Source organism: Camelus bactrianus, chromosome 10 (assembly GCF_048773025.1).
Source record: "Camelus bactrianus isolate YW-2024 breed Bactrian camel chromosome 10, ASM4877302v1, whole genome shotgun sequence".
NCBI lineage: Eukaryota > Metazoa > Chordata > Mammalia > Artiodactyla > Camelidae > Camelus > Camelus bactrianus.
Genome location: NC_133548.1, coordinates 14,106,932 through 14,126,657, shown reverse-complemented (window position 1 = coordinate 14,126,657; position 19,726 = coordinate 14,106,932). Strand labels below are relative to the sequence as shown.

At 39.6% G+C, this 19,726-nt stretch overlaps 1 protein-coding gene across 1 annotated transcript; it reads right to left on the bottom strand.

Annotated features, from left to right (window-relative positions):
• Positions 1–3,520: 3,520 nt before the first annotated feature.
• MTCH2 (mitochondrial carrier 2) lies at positions 3,521–19,514 on the bottom strand. The gene is made up of 13 exons (XM_010964531.3): positions 19,232–19,514; positions 16,928–17,012; positions 16,668–16,774; positions 12,993–13,019; positions 12,302–12,364; positions 10,736–10,793; positions 10,413–10,464; positions 9,912–9,971; positions 8,739–8,832; positions 7,952–7,999; positions 7,170–7,237; positions 5,552–5,627; positions 3,521–3,730 (listed from the first exon to the last, which is right to left on the bottom strand). The coding sequence occupies exons 1-13, from the start codon at positions 19,316–19,318 to the stop codon at positions 3,644–3,646; spliced, it is 912 nt and encodes a 303-aa protein (XP_010962833.1). The 5' UTR covers positions 19,319–19,514; the 3' UTR covers positions 3,521–3,643.
• Between the last annotated feature and the right edge of the window lie 212 nt (positions 19,515–19,726).

The window sequence follows — 19,726 nt, the reverse complement described above, 5'->3', positions numbered from 1 at the left end:
GCAAACCTTTCTCTTATGAACAATATTGGTTAGAAGGGAAACATTCTCAGTTGTTTAAGAAAGTTAATTGCTATTACCATCCAAGATATTCTCTGGAAAAGGTTTTTGTTTTTGTTTTTTTTGTTTTTTGTTGGTGGCAAGAAAAACAAAACTTTCATTCGCAACTTTCCCTCTGGGACAAAAATCAGAGTTTAGGATTCCAGCTCTCTCAAGTCTGAAGAGATAAGATGAGGGATCAATAGAGGGATGAGACTAAAATGAGATGTCACAGGTGACATCCTTAAATAAGCCCAAAAAACCTCTCCAGAGGAGATAAAACACACATCTTTGTCTACATTTAAAAACAAACAAAAAAACCCTACAAAGATACAAATTATTACAGCACTTAAGAAAGCAGCCTGAATGAACCCATCCAATATGCAAGTATGTTCTGGCAGAATCCAGAGCTGACATGTAGATCACTTTCAAGACATACCCTTCAAAGGTAGTAAAAGTTCCAATACACTGGACTGATGACTTCTAGGAGTAAGTCTTTACTGTATAGTAACTTAGCTTTCTATCTGCATAAACCCTAACAGTCTAGAAAAGTAATGGTGATCAGCTCTATTTTCAGTTGCTTCACCCATTTATCACTCTGCAGAGGCAAAAACTATGTCCTTCCTGATTTAGGACCATTCAATTCTCTTCTGTGGGAGGCCTGTCATTTGGCTCACTGATTTGTCTAAAATGCAGAGCCTTTTTCCTCAGATGGATGAATCACTTATCATGTGGTTCACTGGCTACTTTCTTCTCAGCATTTCATTGCTTCTATGAAGCAGTAAACATGCGTTGGAATTCCAAAGACTCAAATTTGAACTCAGCCCTGAAACTTACTAGCCACATAATTTCAAATGAGTTACTTAATCTTCGAGTCTCATTGTCTTTATTTCTAAAGTGGGGATATCTACTCTACCAAAGATTATGAGAATTCAGACTTAAGACGACAGGCTTGGCAGTCATTACTCCCACTGTTCTCTCTCCTTACTTCCTTACCAGCTACAGCACTTTAAACTGACCAACTTCATAAAGAAAAATGAAAAAGAAAATAAACTGGCCAACTTCATGTACTGTTGCTTCACCAGCTACAGTTTTTCTACAAAGCCCAGGGAGGCTGTTTTAGTGGGCCTGTTTAAAGGGCTAAACATGATTTTTTTTTCCTTCAGATTTCAGATCAGAGATAAGAAAAGCCACTGTTGTGTAAGCCTTGAGCTTGGTGCTGGATGTAGTTTCCGTTTTGTCAGTTTAGTCTGCAGTATAATTACGAGCCTTGGGGGAAGGGGAACTTGAAGGCAAAAGATCTTATCTGGTTGGGAGGACTATGAGAAAGCTCACAAAGAGATGGCACTGGAGGTGATTTCTAGAGTAAGAAAATTTTGCAAAGCTAGGGTATATTTCAGTAACACTAAGAAGCTGGGATACAGGACTATGTTTAAAGTTTCTTTCATTCCAAGGTTGCTTGTATAGCCTGGACTTTTACAACCACCCCAAAAGCCCCAGTAAATCCCACATTCTTCTCTTCAATCAAGCTTCAATGACCATCACATTCCCTAGAGAGAGTATTTCCTTGCACCTAGCTCAGTACTGCCAAGGTGAACCATTAGCCCAGTTTCACAAGTGCAGCTTACCAGATAATCCTTATCTAAATTTACATTACTTACATACATAATGAGCCATTTCATTATTTCCTGATTGTGTATTTTAAGAGTACCTATCTACATTTACTAGCCCCTGAATAAACTTCAGACCCTTGAGTATGTTAATACCTCATAAAACTTTATGAGAGGGGCGGGTATAACTGAAATGGTAGCGTGCTTAGCATGCATGAGGGCCTGGGTTCAATTCCCAGTACCTCCATTAAAAAAAACCCCAAACCACTAGTAATAAATAAATAAATAAATAGACCTAATGACCTCCCCCCGCCCAACGAACAAAAACAGGATCAGAGATATAGTCATATTACCCTTACTGTACTTATAGTTTGGATGCCGTTAGATTGATTGACCAGTACTTTGAATAATCCCAGGCCTTGGTGAAATTTTTGCACAGCCCAATTTATCTGGGCAAAACCAAAGCCTTGGCGCCCTCTGGCGGTAGGTGGTTCTCCTAGTCAGACAAGCTTTCCAACTAACAGGAGTGTGTGAGCACAGAAGCCACAGGATAATAAACATGGCACATTTACCTAGATCATCTTTACTGGAAGATTTTTTTGGGGGAAAAAAGTAGGTAATGCAAAACATTTTTATAGTAAAACAAATGCAGATAATATTGAATAGAATATAAAATTTACATTAGTTTGAGACAAAGAGACATCAAAGACATTCAAGGTAAGCTTCTCATGAGCTTCAGGCTATATTCCTAAACCCTGGGGGAGGGAGGAGACCCTGCATGCTCACTCTAACATTGTGGGTGCTGCTGCTTTGACAGGAAAGTAGCAAATTCCTCTGAGAAACAGCAAATTAAGTGCTTTCTCATTTGGCAACATCCCAGTGGATTATTTAAATAAGTAAAACCAAGTGTTTCCTCATTTTAGAGCATTTTAACCTGCTTTCAAAAGGCCTGAGTAAATAAGAGCTTTAGGCTTGAGGTGAAATTTTATTTCCTTCTAAAGTGATTCTCCTCCCCCCCATAAATGTGAACATGCCTGAGGGTATGACGTGGGTATGACATGCAAGGTGATTAATACCCTAAGAACCCCGTGGACTTGAGTTTGCATCACCAGACATGAAGTTACACGTACACCTTCCAAGGGTGTCATTAGGAATGAAAAATAAACTACTCACCTTCTGCAACAACATAAAGGAAACAAACATAAAAAACGGAAGAACAAAAGATTATATACAGTTAGAACCGTGTAATCATGTATTTTAGGGACTGGCAAAAACTTAGCTCTTAGAGAAGGGGGCTGATGCTGCAGTATTTGCTTTTCACATTTTATATAATAAGAATTTCTTTTGGGAAAAAAAAAAAGCCATTACGTTTCTTTCCCAAATCTTGCTTATTTTCGGTAGTTGTCCTTTTTTTGGTTGTTGGCGAAAATTTATTGCTTTGCAGTAATAGGCTGAAGGCGTGCATGTCTCATGCAGAGATTTTCGAGGGTAATTTAGCAGTATATTGTCCTTTCTTTGAAGTATGAATCAAATGTGCTTAAAAGCATTTAATGGGAGGCAGATTCTGGTGGATGATACTGAGTTTTTAGGGTCTACTAATGAGAAGGTAATTTACAACCTTCCTTATTGTTTGCCTCATTAATTTTCTTGTTTTACAGAATTATTTCTCTTCCTTCTTGGGATTGTACTCTTCATTTTACAAAACCTGAAATTAAGACTCAAATCACATGACAACTTTCCTGTATTTCGAGGTAAATGCAACTTTTTCTTTAGGTAAAACAGTCTGGAGCAAAAATGTCCCACTTCAGAATAACTAAAGGAGGAATATGTGTTTTGCTGGGAAAAAGAACAAAAAAAGGCAGACACCAAACACCTCCATTTTCCCAAGATTAAATGATTATTAAAAAAGCGCGCCACACTGTGTAGAAATCAACATTCTCTCCCATAATTCTGTGCATCGGGGACTATAGAAATGTCACTGTCCCTGCCCCACATCTTCAAATTAACATTCTCAGGTCACAACAATAAGTCTTCCCAAAGGGGACCTTCCGGAAAAACAAGCTATTTCCTCGGCTCATATTTCCCTGGAAAGAAAAAAAATACGAATAAAGTCTGTGTGAAGATGAGGTCAGCCAGTCCAAATCAGCAGAGACATCCAACTGGACATGTTTCTGGGAGACATGATTGTAATGACCAGGACAAAACTGGGAGCGTCAGTGCAGAGGGGCCATTTGTGTTCTGATTCAAGCTGAGCTTCTTGGAATTAGCAAACCATAGTTCTGCCACATGGATAAGGCAAGAATTTCGTACATATTTAGACAGAATTCCCAGTTTGGATTCTGGCTTTGTCCCTTGCTAGATTACCAAATGAGTCACTCCATATGAAGTGCTGAGAAGAGTCCTAACACGCAGAAAGTGCCAGCTTTTATTTATTTTGAATAGAATGGTCAGGTTTCTAGGGAGTACTTATAAAATCTTACAATTAAAGTCGTAACGTTGTGAGCATTAACTGAGCGGACTCTGACATCAGACAGTCTGCACAGAGATCTTGCTCTCCCAAATACAGGCTGTGTGACCTTGGTGACGTAACTGGCATTATTTAAACTGTTCGAAATCCCAGTTTCTTCATTTGTGATGTGGGACGATAAAGAATGGTACCTATTCTCATGTGGTTATTTTGGGGGTAACATGAGCTGATTCATGGGAATCTCTCAGCATGATGCCTGATACAGACAATCCCGAGCCAAGATTTGCTGTTGTCTTAAGCACTTATAGACCAAACGTTCCCTCGGTAAGGCGTCTGATACCGTAATAACTTTCTGTCTGCTTTCTTTCTATAGCAGGGGGTTAGTTACAAAGTGGGGGAAAGAAGGGCCACCTTTCCTTTTAAGTGGGGACCACAAAAGGAAACTGTCTAACAGAAAGTGTGAGACTCAGACTGGACTGTTCACGCGAGGTCTGTCCAGCAACCATCCGAGGTCCTGGCCTGGTTCGCGGAGGGGCTTGTAGGACACGATAAGCAGAAGCCCCCCAGCAGCACTTGGGCTTTTCATTCAGAGGTCAGGCTGGGAAGCCAGAGCCCCGTGAACAAAGGCCTTTCTCACATGCGTCACTAGTACTGTAATATAACACAACAAAGAGCTTTTTCATTCACTTTTTTCCATGAGCCTTTAAAAACTGCTTTTCACTTGAACCCAGCTTTCAACTGATGGGCCATTTTAAGTGATTCTGTGTTAAATTCAGCACAAAGCCAACCATCATTTTGGTTCCTAATAAAGCTTTGTCTAGATTGATCAAGAATTTTTGGTTGTAGACAAACTACTTCATAGCAGTAACAAACAATAAACTGGAGTTTGGACAAAATCATCCACTAAGACCACACAGAGTCTGGACAAAAGACTCTAGAAGTAAGAGATCAGTTCTACTAACTTCACTATGACAAATAATCTCACAAAACAACTTCTTATTTCTCAGTTTCTCCATATACTGCAGGAAAACACCTGAATATATATAAGGAGGTTTTGAAAAGTTACAAAAATGTGAGTATGGAAAAAAATAACCTGAAATCAAGGCCATCATTTTAACAACCAGGATAAGTGTCTACCCGGACCTTATCTGTAATCTGAATATGATCACTCAAATGCCTCCTAGATCACATCGAGGGATCTTACTTCTTTAGCACCTGTTCTGATGATTCCTAAGCAGCACATTTTCCTACTGTGCCAGAGGTGACACACGGAACTTGAGTGAACGTAAAGGGTACATTAATTCGTAGCTAAAGGATAACATACAAGAATTAACCCGGGATTCCAGAGACATTTAAGAAAACAAACAAAACAAAATAAACTATGAGGAAGGGGTAGAGAGGGAAGGAGGGAAGGAGGGAGAGAGGATGAGAGAAGTACCTCTTTTTGTAGCATGCACCAGCAATCTATCCAAGAATTATATACTGGGGAGTAGGGAGGGCATCCACCAGCAAGCCTGAAACAGGAAAAAGATGAGCTGTTGAAGTTAATGTTTACAAAACACTCTCTCAAGAGTACAATGAATCTTTGTCAAAAATATTCTGCATAAGGGAGGAGGGCATAGCTCAGTGGTAGAATGCATGCCTAGCATGCACAAGGTCCTGGGTTCAATCCCCAGTACCTCCATTAAAATAAATAAATAAACCTAATTACCTCCCCCCAAAAACAAACAAACAACAATATTCTACATAGAAGGTTCCCTGAGAGGCAATTTTAGTTCTAATGACATCCTCTACTGGAGCAGGGGAAGGACCGAGCATCCAAAAGGGTTCTCCCTCCCTTACATTTAGGTTTTGAATCAATGAACAGAAGAGGGGTAGGGTTAGCTCAGTGGCAGAGCGTATGCTTAGCAGGCACAAGGTCCTCGGTTCAATCCCCAGTACCTCTATTAGACATAAACATAACCAACTGCCCCAATAATATTAAAAAAAAAATTAAAGAAATAAACAGAAACTTCAATCAGTTGTGTCTTTTCTAACACATCTCATTTTCAATTGGTGGACACATGAAATTCTAGAACACAGTAATTATATGATTAAAGAGCAGGGAAAGGGGACTTAAAAGCTAAGTGTATTCAAAAGACTCCAAACATGACAGTGGATATAAACAGTGGCTCTTAGTCAGGTTCAACCATAAGCATTTCCTCTCTAAAAAACTGTAAATAATAATAATGATACATTTAACTCATCCTTCAAGTCTGCTCTGGACTAAAATGTGGCAGCTGCTTCATAAATCACAAAACGAACAGAATGTAACATGATATGAAATACCATAACAATGCTGAAAACTCCACACGACTCTCTATTTGACATCTTGTTTGAAAACGACATGTCTAGTGGCATACTGTGGCAGGTACACTTTTGTTACAGAGTTCTGAACTAAATCAAGAGGCAAAGCTTCTGTCCAATCTAGTAGTTGCTAGGCACCTAGAAGCTGGAAATCAGTGGTGTCCATCACCACACCCAACCCCTTCTCGACCAGCACATGAAAGGCTGAGAAACTTTCCATTCTCCACTCAAATTTCCTACTTTTCTCTCTTTAAAACTCATTTTCTCCATGAAGCCCCTAGGAAAAACAGGTATAGGATGTCATTCAATCCCTGATATACCATTTTGTAACTTTCATAAAAGAGGGAAAAGATTTAAAATAAAGGAAAGAAAAAATATTATAAAATAAAATAAAGATGTGAACATAGAGTAATTTGATAATTATCCCACCCATTTTAGAAAAGAACCTACACTACTGGCAAGTGCGTATTATTTATAAGCACTTGAGAAATATTATTTATGCGCTCTCCATTCCAAAAAAGGGTGCGAACTGGCTGCTTATAATATAAATTGATGGCACTGCTGGTACATGGGGCAGACTAAGAAAAAAACTAGGAAATCTAGCAATAGCATCAACTCTACCTTTCTCCCCCCAAATGTCTACTGGGACTGCTCTAACCGTCAGGCATATAGGCAGCCAACTACTAAGATGAGAAAGGCAAGGCACTCACCCACAGTTGTTGACAGCCATAAGATTGGAGACAAGCACAAAGGGATAGGTCAACATACTGGCAAAAAACTGTAAAAGAATAAAAAGACCACTAAGTTCCCAGGTCATTCCTAGTCTTCTTTATTCTTCTTCCTCTCTCTTAGTCCTAGTGCCACTGTGGCTTTCTCAGCATCCAAGGAGAGACTACATGACACATTTTGGAGCCTAGAGATGCTTCCACCTTTTAACATAATATTACATGCAACATTTTAATGAAAGACCAGGAGACTTCTCTTATTCTGTGACTGAGTCCTCATTCAAATAAAACCAAACTTCATTATTTAAGAGAAAAGGTTAAATACAACTAAATACAATGAAGCATTCCAAAATATCCCTGAAGAAAATAAAACAGGTGCATCTTTCCAAAGACAATGGGAACTACTTCAGAAGTCTATTCCTGGAAGACTCCATATGATTAAAGAGGGTGACATTTCCAGATTGGATCAGCAGGATGCGGTGAGCAGCAGGCCTGAGACGCAGGGGCAGCCGTGATGAGAAATGCCCATACACCTGCTCTGAAGGCTGAACACCACCAAACTGTGTGGGCTTATTACTCTTACTGTGATGCAAGGATCTGGGTTCTTCTTACCGCTGACTAACATTAACAAATTTGAGAGACTTTCCTGCGAGACAGCTGGTTGATTTAAAGCAGTGATGACACAGGCCAAATTTAAAAGAGAAGAAAAGAAAACAAACCTATTCCTTAAAGGTTAAGAGGATTAAAAAAAAAAAAACAAAACTCACTCCTGTGACAGCTTGGGAATAACTCTTCATTTCATTCATGGTGGAAACCTAAAACAGGAAGAAAGTCTTTATTAGAATGAGCAAGAAGATTAAGCTGATATTAATGCTAATTGTCTCCAACCATACTAATATAGTCTCTCTCTATTTCGAGAATGGACTTCCACATCCTAGAACTACTGTCCTGGGAAACCACACTTACGGTCTACTGAGGGACAAGTCTTACCTCCAGACACACCTAGCTGTGTACCAGACGCTGTGGAGAAGATCGGCCTCTATACTCAGGAAACCTAGCACACGGATTTAGTCCGACCCCCGGGTGTGTTCTAGCTCCCACAGGCCATGGGGCTGCCCGTGTACAAAGAGGCCCACAACTGCTAAGGCTGCAGAAACATTGCTTTGAGGGAAGGCTGATTCTCAAACCCCTACCGGCTGCAGTTTCTAGAAGACCCAGTACAGGAGTCCCCTTAACACTTCAGATTAGACGGACACCCCGATTACACTATAAAACTGCACTGCTTCATAGTGTCCTCCAAAATTAGGTACTGATAAAGTAATTTCCTTGTAGAACGGAGACAGGCTCCCTCTGCCACACCCTAGAGATCCTCTGGGTGCATTTCTCTACGGTAAACAGGTAAAATGGTCATTCCATTAAAAACTTGACTATTAGCATCTAGCTATTAATGAGTCTGGCACACAGCCAACTGCCATCTGACTTCAAAGCTAACCTAGCTGCCGGCTGACTACAATGAAGCCAGCACCTGCACAGCTCATCAAAGGCACAACCTACCCCACTGTCCAGTGCATAGGTGTTGACGAGGTAGGCCAGCGAGTTACAGAGCCATAAAGAAATGATGTCACCTAGCAGGCGAGGAATAAGACCCCTACATGAAGAAACAATAAAAAGAACCAAAAAATGGGAATAGTAAGAAGATAATCCACTCAATACAAACACTTCTCAAAGTATTAGATTTCAAAACATTCTAGAGAATTGAAAAGACATCAAATACCAGAATCTAACCAGTTCATTCTAGTTAATATAATTGTACTTGAGGCTAATCTCTAATGACTTTCATTCTCACTTTAAAAATCCAAGTCGGCTATACCCTTCTAAGCTATGGCCAATGGCTCACCTTACTGTAAGCAGGGAGGCCAAACATTTGCCTACTTCAAAGAGACTTACATATGATTTTTGCTTAACTACTTGATATTCAAATTTGATAGTGCAAAATATGAGAAACATTGCAAAATGAGAAAGGCCCAAACACAGATACAAGGGAGAGACGTCAAAGACGTTCTCCCAGGGCCTGGGTAATCTAGGTGAGGCAGTGTGGAACAGTGCGACGAACATGACCTCACAGGCTGAAGACAAAGATAAATAAAAACCCAATTACCTCCCACCAAAATAAAAAAAAATAATAAACAAGGTAAATCCAAGGGAATGAATATAGCATTCTCTTAGGATAAGGAAGATACAGTTAGATGAGTTCCCCATTTTTCAAAAATTCACTTTCCTCATTTTATCAACTATACATAGTTGAGAACTTACTATAAGGGTAGAAACTTGGAATGAATTTATTTGTTAAAAGAAGAAACAAAACTCACATTTCATATAGTTTGTTTTTGTTTCAGGGAGAGGTAATTCGGTTAATTTATTTACTTATTTATTTTAATGGAGGTACTGGGGACTGAACCCAGGACCTCCTGCATGCTCAGTACGTGCTCTACCACTGAGCTATACCCTCCTCCCCAAACCCTTATCTCAAACGTTTTGGGTGTTCAGAACAAAAGTCCGGGATCTTTACAAGAGAATTTAAGTCACAGGGGCCTAAATAGAGCTTAACACAGAGTAAACTCAGAGGGTACATTTTCCCCAAGGATTAAACAAAGAGTCATGCCCTCATTCTCATTAAAGCTTTCCACTCTCACAAAAATCACCCACACAAATCAGTAGTTTACTCACGCAAAAAATCCTAGGATGCCTTCTTCCCGATAGATAGTTACTATGGAGTCACAAAGTCCACTAGGTTCAGAAGAAGGAAAGGCAAAATACATTAAGATTATTTTGGAGTTATTAAAAAAAAAAAAACAGTGTTCAATTACCACTCTGACAAGGTCAAATTTACATTCCCCATGCAGCCCTTTCTACCACCCTCACTCTGCAAAGACAGCTGGATTTGGAGACAGAAGTGGAGATATTACTATCTAAGGGTGTAATCACATGGAGTCAGGGTGAATTTTGGCTTCGGTGGCTCTGCAACTTACTGAGAGCCTGGGTAGGTTCCTAAAAGTGTCTGGGCCCTTTTCTTCTATTTTACTGTTTTTTCTGTGTGTGTGGTCAAATGATATAAGATATATGAATTTGTTTTGTAAACCCCAAGGCATCATAAAAATGTGAAGTATTATTATTCAATTCTTTGGCTTCAACAGAGCTCCTTGAACACTTGAAAACAAAAACACTTACCAGTACTTGGATTCTCTGCCAATGAATTGTACCATAGATCTCAGAGTGATCACTGTAGAACATAGAGAAAAAACTTTTTAAAGCTATATTGAGATAAATTTTGATAGCCCTGAAAAAAAAAAAAAAGTTTTTCCACCTAAAGATACTTTGCTATTTGGATAAATTAGGTAAAAGCCAAAACAAGGAAGCAAAACAGAAAACAAAAGCCACGCAGGCAAGGGACTTTAGTGAACTCCCACGTCAACCGATCTAAGTAGTCAGGAGAGATCATGTTATAAAAGAAAGATAAAAAATCAGATTTCAGGTATCAACTGCAAACATACCGTGGAAGGGATGTGTGATGAGGGTAGCAGCAGAACGAGCCATCATCTCTCGAGTTGTCTAGGAACAATCAACACACACTTCTGAAATCTAAATAAATGACACTCAAATTCCTGTGAGCAGTCATGTGGGTGGACACTGCAGAATGAGGAAGTGAGCGACCAGCACTCCTGTCCTGGAGTCAGGAATCGGGAATACAACACACAGACACCACATAGTACACTGGCATTCTAGCACGGCTCTCACTTGTGGATTTCAATGTTCTGTTACAGTTACTTCTCAAAATTTCTCTGCAAAGCAGATTTCTGTTATCACCTCAATTTTACAGATAATAAAAACAAAAGCAAAGAAACAGAAGGTCACCAGCAACCAGTAACCTAGCTGGAATAAAATTATGAGGCCTGTATTAGATTAGTGAGCTGCTCCCTCATTGTGAACGATTTCAGAGACTCTGATATCTATACTAGGCAAACATCAGGCTCTGTTTAATCTGTATCAACATCTCAAGGAGAACAGAATGATTTTGTTTTGTTTTTTGACCACAATCCCAAAACTGTGCAGTATCTCAGAGCTGCTATATTTATCCTAGTTTATCGTTCTTGTCCAGGACTTGCTAAAGAGGTGAGTAAAAGACAAAATTCAATCACAGTCCTTGGAGGTGGGCTGTTAAATATAGCAGGTCTGTTACTCATTTTTTGCATTTAAACATTATCTTCGGTCACTCAGTTAAGAGATTGCTCACCCCTTACTCCAATGGTAGTTTTCAGAACTTATGGGACAGGATGAACTAAATGAAGTTAAGAAAATATAAAATGCATATTAATAAATGTATCTCTACTTTTTTTTTTGGTGGGGGGAGGTAATTAGGTTTACTTATTTATTCTTAGCGGAAGTACTGGGGATTGAACCCAGGACTTCATGCATGCTAAGCATGCACTCTACCACTTGAGGTATACCCTCTCCCCCTGTATCTCTACTTCTGAAGAAAATCACTTCATGAAAATTTACAGAAAACCAAGTTGACTCATATGATGTCTAGACCTACAGCAATACTTGTTTGGTAATATGTATTTTGGCTGGCAGCTTTTACTGAAAAATTATGACCTCACTACAGACAATTAGACAATGTAAACTCTACGAGTAAAAGAGTATTATTAAGTCAGGCATGCAGCAAACTCTAATAGCAGAAGACAGGAGTGGGAATCGGGCAATGAGGACATTCCAAAGTCAGAATGATACTGTACAAGCATTTCTGGATATATAATATCCAGCTGACAAAGGGCCTGGTCACTATTTTAACAATTTTGGGCCAGAGATTTTCAACTCTGTTATAAGAGGTTTCAGTAGAAACCTCTTCAATTTTAAAGATGAAACAAATGGGCAAAATATGATTCCTTGAAATGCATCTATTCCAAACAGCAAGCAATGTTCTACATGCAGTAAAGCCCAAATTAAATTGAAGGTCTAATTTCATTTGGAACAGACAGTGAACATACAGGCCGGATGATCCTGATTCCATAACTGCCACCTGCATTTGCTCTGAATTAGGGACGTCATAATCATCTTACCTCCTTGATAACTCGGTCAAAGGAAGATGAAACTTCTTTCTGTACATTTCCAGATCCTGACTCCTGGAAATTAAAATGAAAGAAGACAGACATCTTGATGGTATTTATTTATTTATTTATTTGGAGATTTAGTTTATGTATTTTTAGAGGAGGTACTGGGGATTGAACCCAGGACCTCACGCATGCTAAGAATGCAGTCTACCACTTGAGCTATACACTTCCCCCTTTAAAAATTTTTTTAATTAAAAAATTAAATTAAATTAAAAATTACATTTAAAAAATTAAATTTTAATTAAATTAAATGTTAATTAAATTAACTTAAAATTTAATTTAAAAATTTTTTAAATGGCTTGTTCAACTATTTTATTTTTTAAAAAATGTACTTATTATTTTTTCATCTTTTTTGGGGGGAAGGTAATTAAGATATTCATTTCTTATTTTTTTAATGGAGGTACAGGGGATTGAACCCAGGACCTCAGGCATGCTAGGCATGCACCTTACCACTGAGCTATACCCTCACCCCCTTGATGGTTTTAAATAGAACTGTTCAAACTGGTGGCCACCCTGTATATCAACACTCTCTGAGGTGAAAGAGAAACTGACTGCTTGTCCCTTCTCCTAAAGAGGACCAAGGAGCAACAATAACTCACAGGGGAAATGAGCTCATGCGTACAAATTGGTTCCAACATACCTCCACCTTGTCACATTCCTGGTAATGCTACAAAGGAAGAGAAAAGAAAGGATGATTAGGGCTACCACAGTGTTACTGAGACAGGATGTAAAATGAAAACTCTATTGATTGGCAGAAATTAAAAATAGTTGGTTTTTTTTTTTGGCTATAAAACCCCAATTAACTTCTATTTCTAACTAATCAACTGGAAATAAGTATCTCTAAGACAATCCTGTTGCTAAGTTTAACATATTGATTATTCAGCTCCTAAAATACGCTCATCTAAAAGAAGAAAAAGGAAAACAAAACAAAAATCCAAGAACATTATTTACTAAACATACACACATAACAGAAAATAAATTGGTAAAAACATAGCCTAGCACTAAGGCTGTGGAAAAACCCTCAGGGTTTTTCATGGAAAAAGCCAGTCCAATACCAAATTAGGGCAAGACTCTTTTCTTCACTGTACAAAGAACAGAGAATTGGTGCTAAGTCTGAATAGCTGAAATTGCCTGGCTTTTCCTTTTGTATCTGACTCTGTTTCTAAACCACACATTAGAAAAGAGAGCATGAATATACCACCAGAGCTGAGACCATACTGGCAGAGGAAATATTTGTGGGATATTTCAGAAATAGAAGATGGGCGAGGTGACATACAAGAACCAGACAACTGACCTCCTAGCCATAACCAGGTTTTAAAAATAGACAACACTGTCTTTTGTGAAAAGAATTATGTTTTTTAAAAAAATCAGAGGCAAGAGAACAAACATCATGATTAAGTAAAATGATGGGTTTTGGTCAGCTTCCAGGTCTTTGGCCAGAATTAATTCTAACAGTTTCAGGTGTGTTTAAAATTCTAACTCATTTCTAGACTTTGGTTTCATTCCATTAATAAAATTTTCTACCTGTCTCTTTTACATTATTCTGAACAGATTTGAATTTAATTCTTGTTTGGATATACAGAACTCTTTCCTACAAAGGCTAACAGTTTCATCAGCCCTGAACTGGACTTTCCTCTTGACTGTATGAGCTGCTTGTGACACTAAGTGTAGAACCAATGCCCTGTTCTATTTCATTTGTCTGCGTGTGAAACACGTATTCCAGATACCTGGTTATGTCAAGTTTGTCGTACTTTTCCTTTACATGAAGGAATTTGGTCTTAAGCAGTAATTTCATTCTTGTTCTAAGTCTATATGTAAACCTCTTTGAATCACATGACAATTGTTTTTTCCACATGAAAATTTAAACCTCACTTGGGTAACAGCTATTCTTCCACTGAGCCAGAGCACGGGGTGACCGAAAAAGAGAGTAGTAATCAACCCACCAAGCACATGGGCCCACTGACACTCCATCACCCTGACCCATGGGGCCCCTGAAATGGTGCTTCTACATTCCGGCCCCAGGCATGACGACCGGAGTAAGCATAATGGATGAGAAAAGGACTGAGGGGTGAAGCAGCTTCCACATGAGGAACCGACTAGAAAACCTCTCCAATTCAATTCAATGAAGTCTGAAGACAGTTTAAAACCCAAGCCAACTAGATCATGAAATTGTTTAACAAAATCATGATTTGTTCATTAAATGATAAAACAGTAGAATTGGGACAACATTAAAGCCTTAAAAGGTACATGAAGGGTTATCTGAGTACTACTGAAAATAAACAGTTCGAAGAAAGAGAGAGAGAGAAAGAGAGAAAGGGAGGGAGGGAGGGAGGAAGGAAGGAAGGAAAATGCAAACAACAAACAAAACTATACTGAAGTCAAGATCACACGTGACTTTTTAGAAGAGGATCCACATGCCCCTATTCTAAAGGAGGCACTTCAGAAAGGCTTGAGACAACAGGAATCTCCTGGAATACCAGATTATCAAGGAAGGATGAAGGTTAAGTTGGGTAGGCTCAGAAGTCCAGATTCCACAGTTGCCCTATGAGAATGTGAAGAATCCTAGGAAGCAAATTACCCCTCTAGGACAACTATGTCCTGAGCTAGATCTTCCTCCAAAAAGGCTCCAGACTCTGGCAGACTTTTTGAATCTGCAGACTTCAGAAGCTTTAAAACAGCTTAAATTGATAAAGCACATGGTCCGTCATCTTCATAAATAAGAGTCCAGTGGAAATGTGAAGATGTGCTTGATGATAGAAGAACAGCTGGCTCCACCATAGTTCTGCTGTTTCACAACCAGAATCCAAACATTCTCAAGAACCCCAGGGGCATTTTATGGTCCAGACTTCCAATGGTCCCCGTTCTTTGGAAAACATACACTGACATTCCTCAAAAGTTTGCTTCATCAAGTAATTTCCTGGACCCAACATGTTCTCCATTTACACTGAGAAATTATTCTCCCCCAACTGTTGGATTTTTGAACGTATATGAAAATTTTGAAGATAAATGTGACCCACTCTTAGGGTTAGTTAAGTCTTAAAATTAAAAAAAAAAAATCCATGGCAAAAAAAAAAAAAAGAAAGAAAGAAAAGAAAAGAAAAGAAACAGTTTGTAAGTAAACATTTGGAATTTAGCTCATCTAATTAGGTTGAAAGTATTATACAGATTTGGTTAGCACACACTGCTACATTTCTGAGAGCCACAGCACAGAAGATAACATACCCTTGGTGCCAGTAGAAGACAGAATAATGAACTAAAAAACCCATTAGTTTTAGATTCTCAACCATATTCATGCTGAACAACCTTCCTATGGACTGTTCTAAATGGTACAGAATTTGTATTCATAATACATTTATAAATATAGCAAAGGGCAATTCTGTTTGACCTACATTGTAACTGACTGGTGCAAATGAGAAACCAGTACAATCAAAATTATAAGCTTTAGCATTTGAAGTTAAAAGAAGCTGGCAAAACAAAAAGATCACTAAGAAAGAAATGTAATTTTGATGTTTTTAGAAACACTTTATGAAACATCTCAAACGTACAGAAGAATTAAGAAAATATTTCACCTATGCATCCGCCATCAAGGTTAGATTTTGCCCTTTATGCTTAAGATTTCTTGCCTTTGTAAAATAAAACGCCACACATATAGCTTAAGTTCCACCCCTCATTTCTTCCCCCTTAAAAAAAAACCAAACTTCTAAATGTATGCAATACAACACATGTACAGAAAGAGCACACAAAATACAAATGCACAAGGTAACAAATAATTAAATGGCAAATATCCATATAGCCATGATCCAGATGAAGGAAAATCACTTCCACTACCTTAGAACCTACCCCATGCACAGTCCCTCTTCCTCTTCCCACAAAGACAGACTACCCTGACCTTTTAAGTTTATCTTGATAAATTAAAAAAAAAAAAAGTTTGTAACAGAAAACATTTTACTAGGAGAAACACTAGACATAAGAGGAAAATAACTTTAAGAAGAAATGGGTGTTTTAACCAGTTTCTATCCTCCTTCAAAGAAAGAAAATGAGCTATACAGGTGCTCAAATAAGTGTACATAATTTCTGCTCAGAACTGGTCCAGACGAAGAACATTGGGTAGCTCAAATAAAATTACTTCACTTTGGACAAATTCTCCCTGCTCCCCAGGAAAGAATTAAGAATGGGTATTTCAAGTAAATCTTTTTCAAGAGGAAGAAAGGCCATAGCTATAAATATGTCTCTGAAAGTGCTCTGGATCAGTAGAACAAACTGTGCATAATAGGTAATCTCAATCTATGGGAAGAGGGATTGATTTTCTTCTTACCTGTAAAACTTTACCATGGACCACAGTTCCAAGGACCCCTGAGCACAGTCTTGGAGTTAAGCCCGTGAACAAGCCACGCTTCCCGTCGATGCTCGCAATGTGCTGAGCTAAGAACACAAGTCAGAGGTTCACATTCTGGTTGAAAGAAATGATTACATAAAAATTTCAAGGAAACATGCTTTCTATATATTTTCTTTCAGTTAACTCCTGCCTATCGCAGTCCTCAGTGTCATCCAGCTCCAAATAAATCAGACACTCACCGTAACAAAAGAGACCAGGAAGCTGACATACTTGCCGCCCAAAAATATTTCGTCCTATTGTTGGAGGAAGAGGCTCATATCCCACCTTTAAAAACAAGAGAATATAGCAATACTAAGCAGCAGTCTCAGAAATGCCTTGGTTGTAAGGTCTTGAATAAAGAACAAAATTATTTTTTCCCTTAGCTTTTAAACACATAATTTAATAACTTCGTAAAAGGAACTTCTCTCTTTTAAATAAAGGGCTATGTAACCACACAAATAGATCATGTAGACAGTGACACGGGACCCATCGCAGAACACTGGACACACCTGTCTTCACTAAGGAACCAAATCTTTTTTTTTTAAGGAACCAAATTTTTAACATGAGTTAAAATGCAGTGTAGTTCCAAAACAGCGATGAAGGATCATCCTTGCCAGTTTTTTTTGTTTTTTTTTTTTAATTTTGTCACTTGATTAAGACTGGCTTCAATAAACTCCAAGTTTTCCTCTGGTTCAAATTTTACAATGCAAACCATGTAGCTGAGATGGACTAATATCAAACTGAAAATAGAATAAGGAAACTTTTGTGTTAGGAAAGCTGCAGTTTACTGAGGAGGCTCAAAAATCTAGCACATTTTAAATATCTGGACAAAGTGAGAAAACTAAGCCAGCATCAACTTCATATCTGGCTAGCAGGACACTTAAAAGGCAAATGCAGATACAGCTGGATAATTCATTTGGGAAATAATTACAAGTGCATGTTAAAGGGACAGACTGTCATGAATAACCTAATGAAGGCCATTTTAGAATTAATGCCATCATTTTATTTCTACGGTAATATTCAAACTCTTTAGTGCCAAAGGAATGCTTTAGAGAATGAACACTGTTGGAAGTGGTTTTGACTCTACTGCTGTGATTCTTAACTTGTTCAATTAAATAACTCCTGGCTGAACTCCCTGAAAGTGTTACCATGCAACTCTTTTAAAAACTGAGTATTTGGGAATTTCACCAAAACTCGAGACACTTGCCAACACAAGGATGTTATGCAATGAGGATTAAGGATATTTAAGTTTTTGAGGCAAGAGCTCTGAATATCACTAGAAAACCTTGCCTCTTTAAGTACTGAACAGTGGGCTTATATCAGATTTACTGCAAAATGCTGTTACCTCAGATACTATTGAGCTACAAATGTGTCAATACTGTTTTAGATGTCACAATACATTTCAAAGATTTTTTCCTTAATCTAAATTACTTATTTCTCAATAGCTTTTTACATACAGATTCTGAATCCACACGGGTCAACTCAACAACACATAAGACAGATTAGAATCATCAACTCAAAAAGAAGTAATGGGGACCTCCCTAGTGTCCTGCATATTTTGACAGAAAAGTAGATGGTGAGGATAGGGGTTCTAGAAACTGCTCCCTTCCTTGGTACAACATATGATGTAATTATGTCAACTCTTAAGTTTAAAAAATGAATGACATGCCCATCACAGGGAAATTTACAAAGACAACTGAAAGTACTATCTAATAGTTGATCATTAGCTAAAACCTGGCACATTTGCCTGTGAATATAAAATACCACTTAAGAATTATTTCACAGTAGGTTAGAAACTAATATATATACTTAAACTGGCTAAATGTCTTTCAGCTGAACTGATTTCCAGCTCTGACAGATGTGATTTTCATTGTCATGGGCCACATGGGCTGCTGTTGGAAAGCGCTCGGTGGATCCTTCCGAAATTTGACTCAGCAACCACTTCATTATCACTTCTGAATGAGCTCCTTGTGTTTCTCTGGGTATCTAGTGCTAAAATCTCAGAACAGAATAGCAGCAGTAACAGTAGGGGGAAAAAAAGGAGAAAAGAAAACCTCATAAAATGTTGGCTCCCCTCTAATTTCAAATTTGTGTTCAAACAGATTTCCTGTCTTGCGTTTGGGGCCCGGGAGGAGAGATGAATGATAATTCCAGAGGGACGGAGAGGGGAGGGTTGGGAAGTCCGTGGTGGCGCCCGGCCAGGATCAACCTCAGAAAAGGAAAAACAAAGTTCAGGGGAGCCACCGGCCACGGCAGGGCAGGGCGGCAGTTGGCTACGGGAAAGGAGAGGGCCTCCCAGCGAAACTCTGGAAGGCCCACGGGCAGTGGAAGCTCCGCGGACGGTGGAAGTTGTCCCTGCGGGGAAGGAAGGGACAGGCAGCAAAGAAGGAGCAGCATCTCGGGAGACTGAGGGCCTGGGAAGGTTGGAGCCGGTCCTCACGCGCCGTGGGCAGCGGCGATCTAACAGGGCGCCGGGCGGGGTAGGGAATGGCGACGACTCATACCTGGATGAGCACCTTCACGTACATGAGCGGCTGGGACAGGATGGTGAGACCGGAGCCCAGGAGCACCTGACTGGCCGCGTCCGCCATGATGGCACCCGCGGACGGACAGACGGACGGAGCCACCAAGCGACCGAGCCGGTCCGGGATCACGTGCCAGGGCCGCCGGCTTCACTGGCCCGCCCGCGGTGCGCGCGCACCCACGCACCGGCTCGCGCCTCGCCGCCCAGTCCCCGCCCACCGCCCCGCCCCGAGAAACGGCAGGCGCTCGCGAGCGGGCGCAGCAGGAGGCGCGGGGCTTACGGACCCGGGGCGCATGCGTCTAGTGGATGGGATCCGCGCCCTCCACTAGGAACGGCGGTTTCTCCTGCGCTTGCGCAGGCCGGAAGCAGCCCCGCGGTGAAGAATGGGCGTGGCAATGAGGGAGTGACCCTGACAGCAAAGGCAAGGTCAGAGGATTAGACAGAATTGAAAAAGATCCTTCGCGGTTCTTCGCCT

Coding starts and splice junctions, on each gene's coding strand:
- MTCH2 (XM_010964531.3), bottom strand. CDS start 19,318: ATGGCGGACGCGGCCAGTCAGGTGCTCCTGGGCTCCGGTCTCACCATC. Junction 12,365..12,992: donor AGGAATGTGACAAGGTGGAG/GTATGTTGGAAC, acceptor TTTAATTTCCAG/GAGTCAGGATCTGGAAATGT. Junction 8,833..9,911: donor GGCATCCTAGGATTTTTTGC/GTGAGTAAACTA, acceptor TTCTTCATGTAG/GGGTCTTATTCCTCGCCTGC.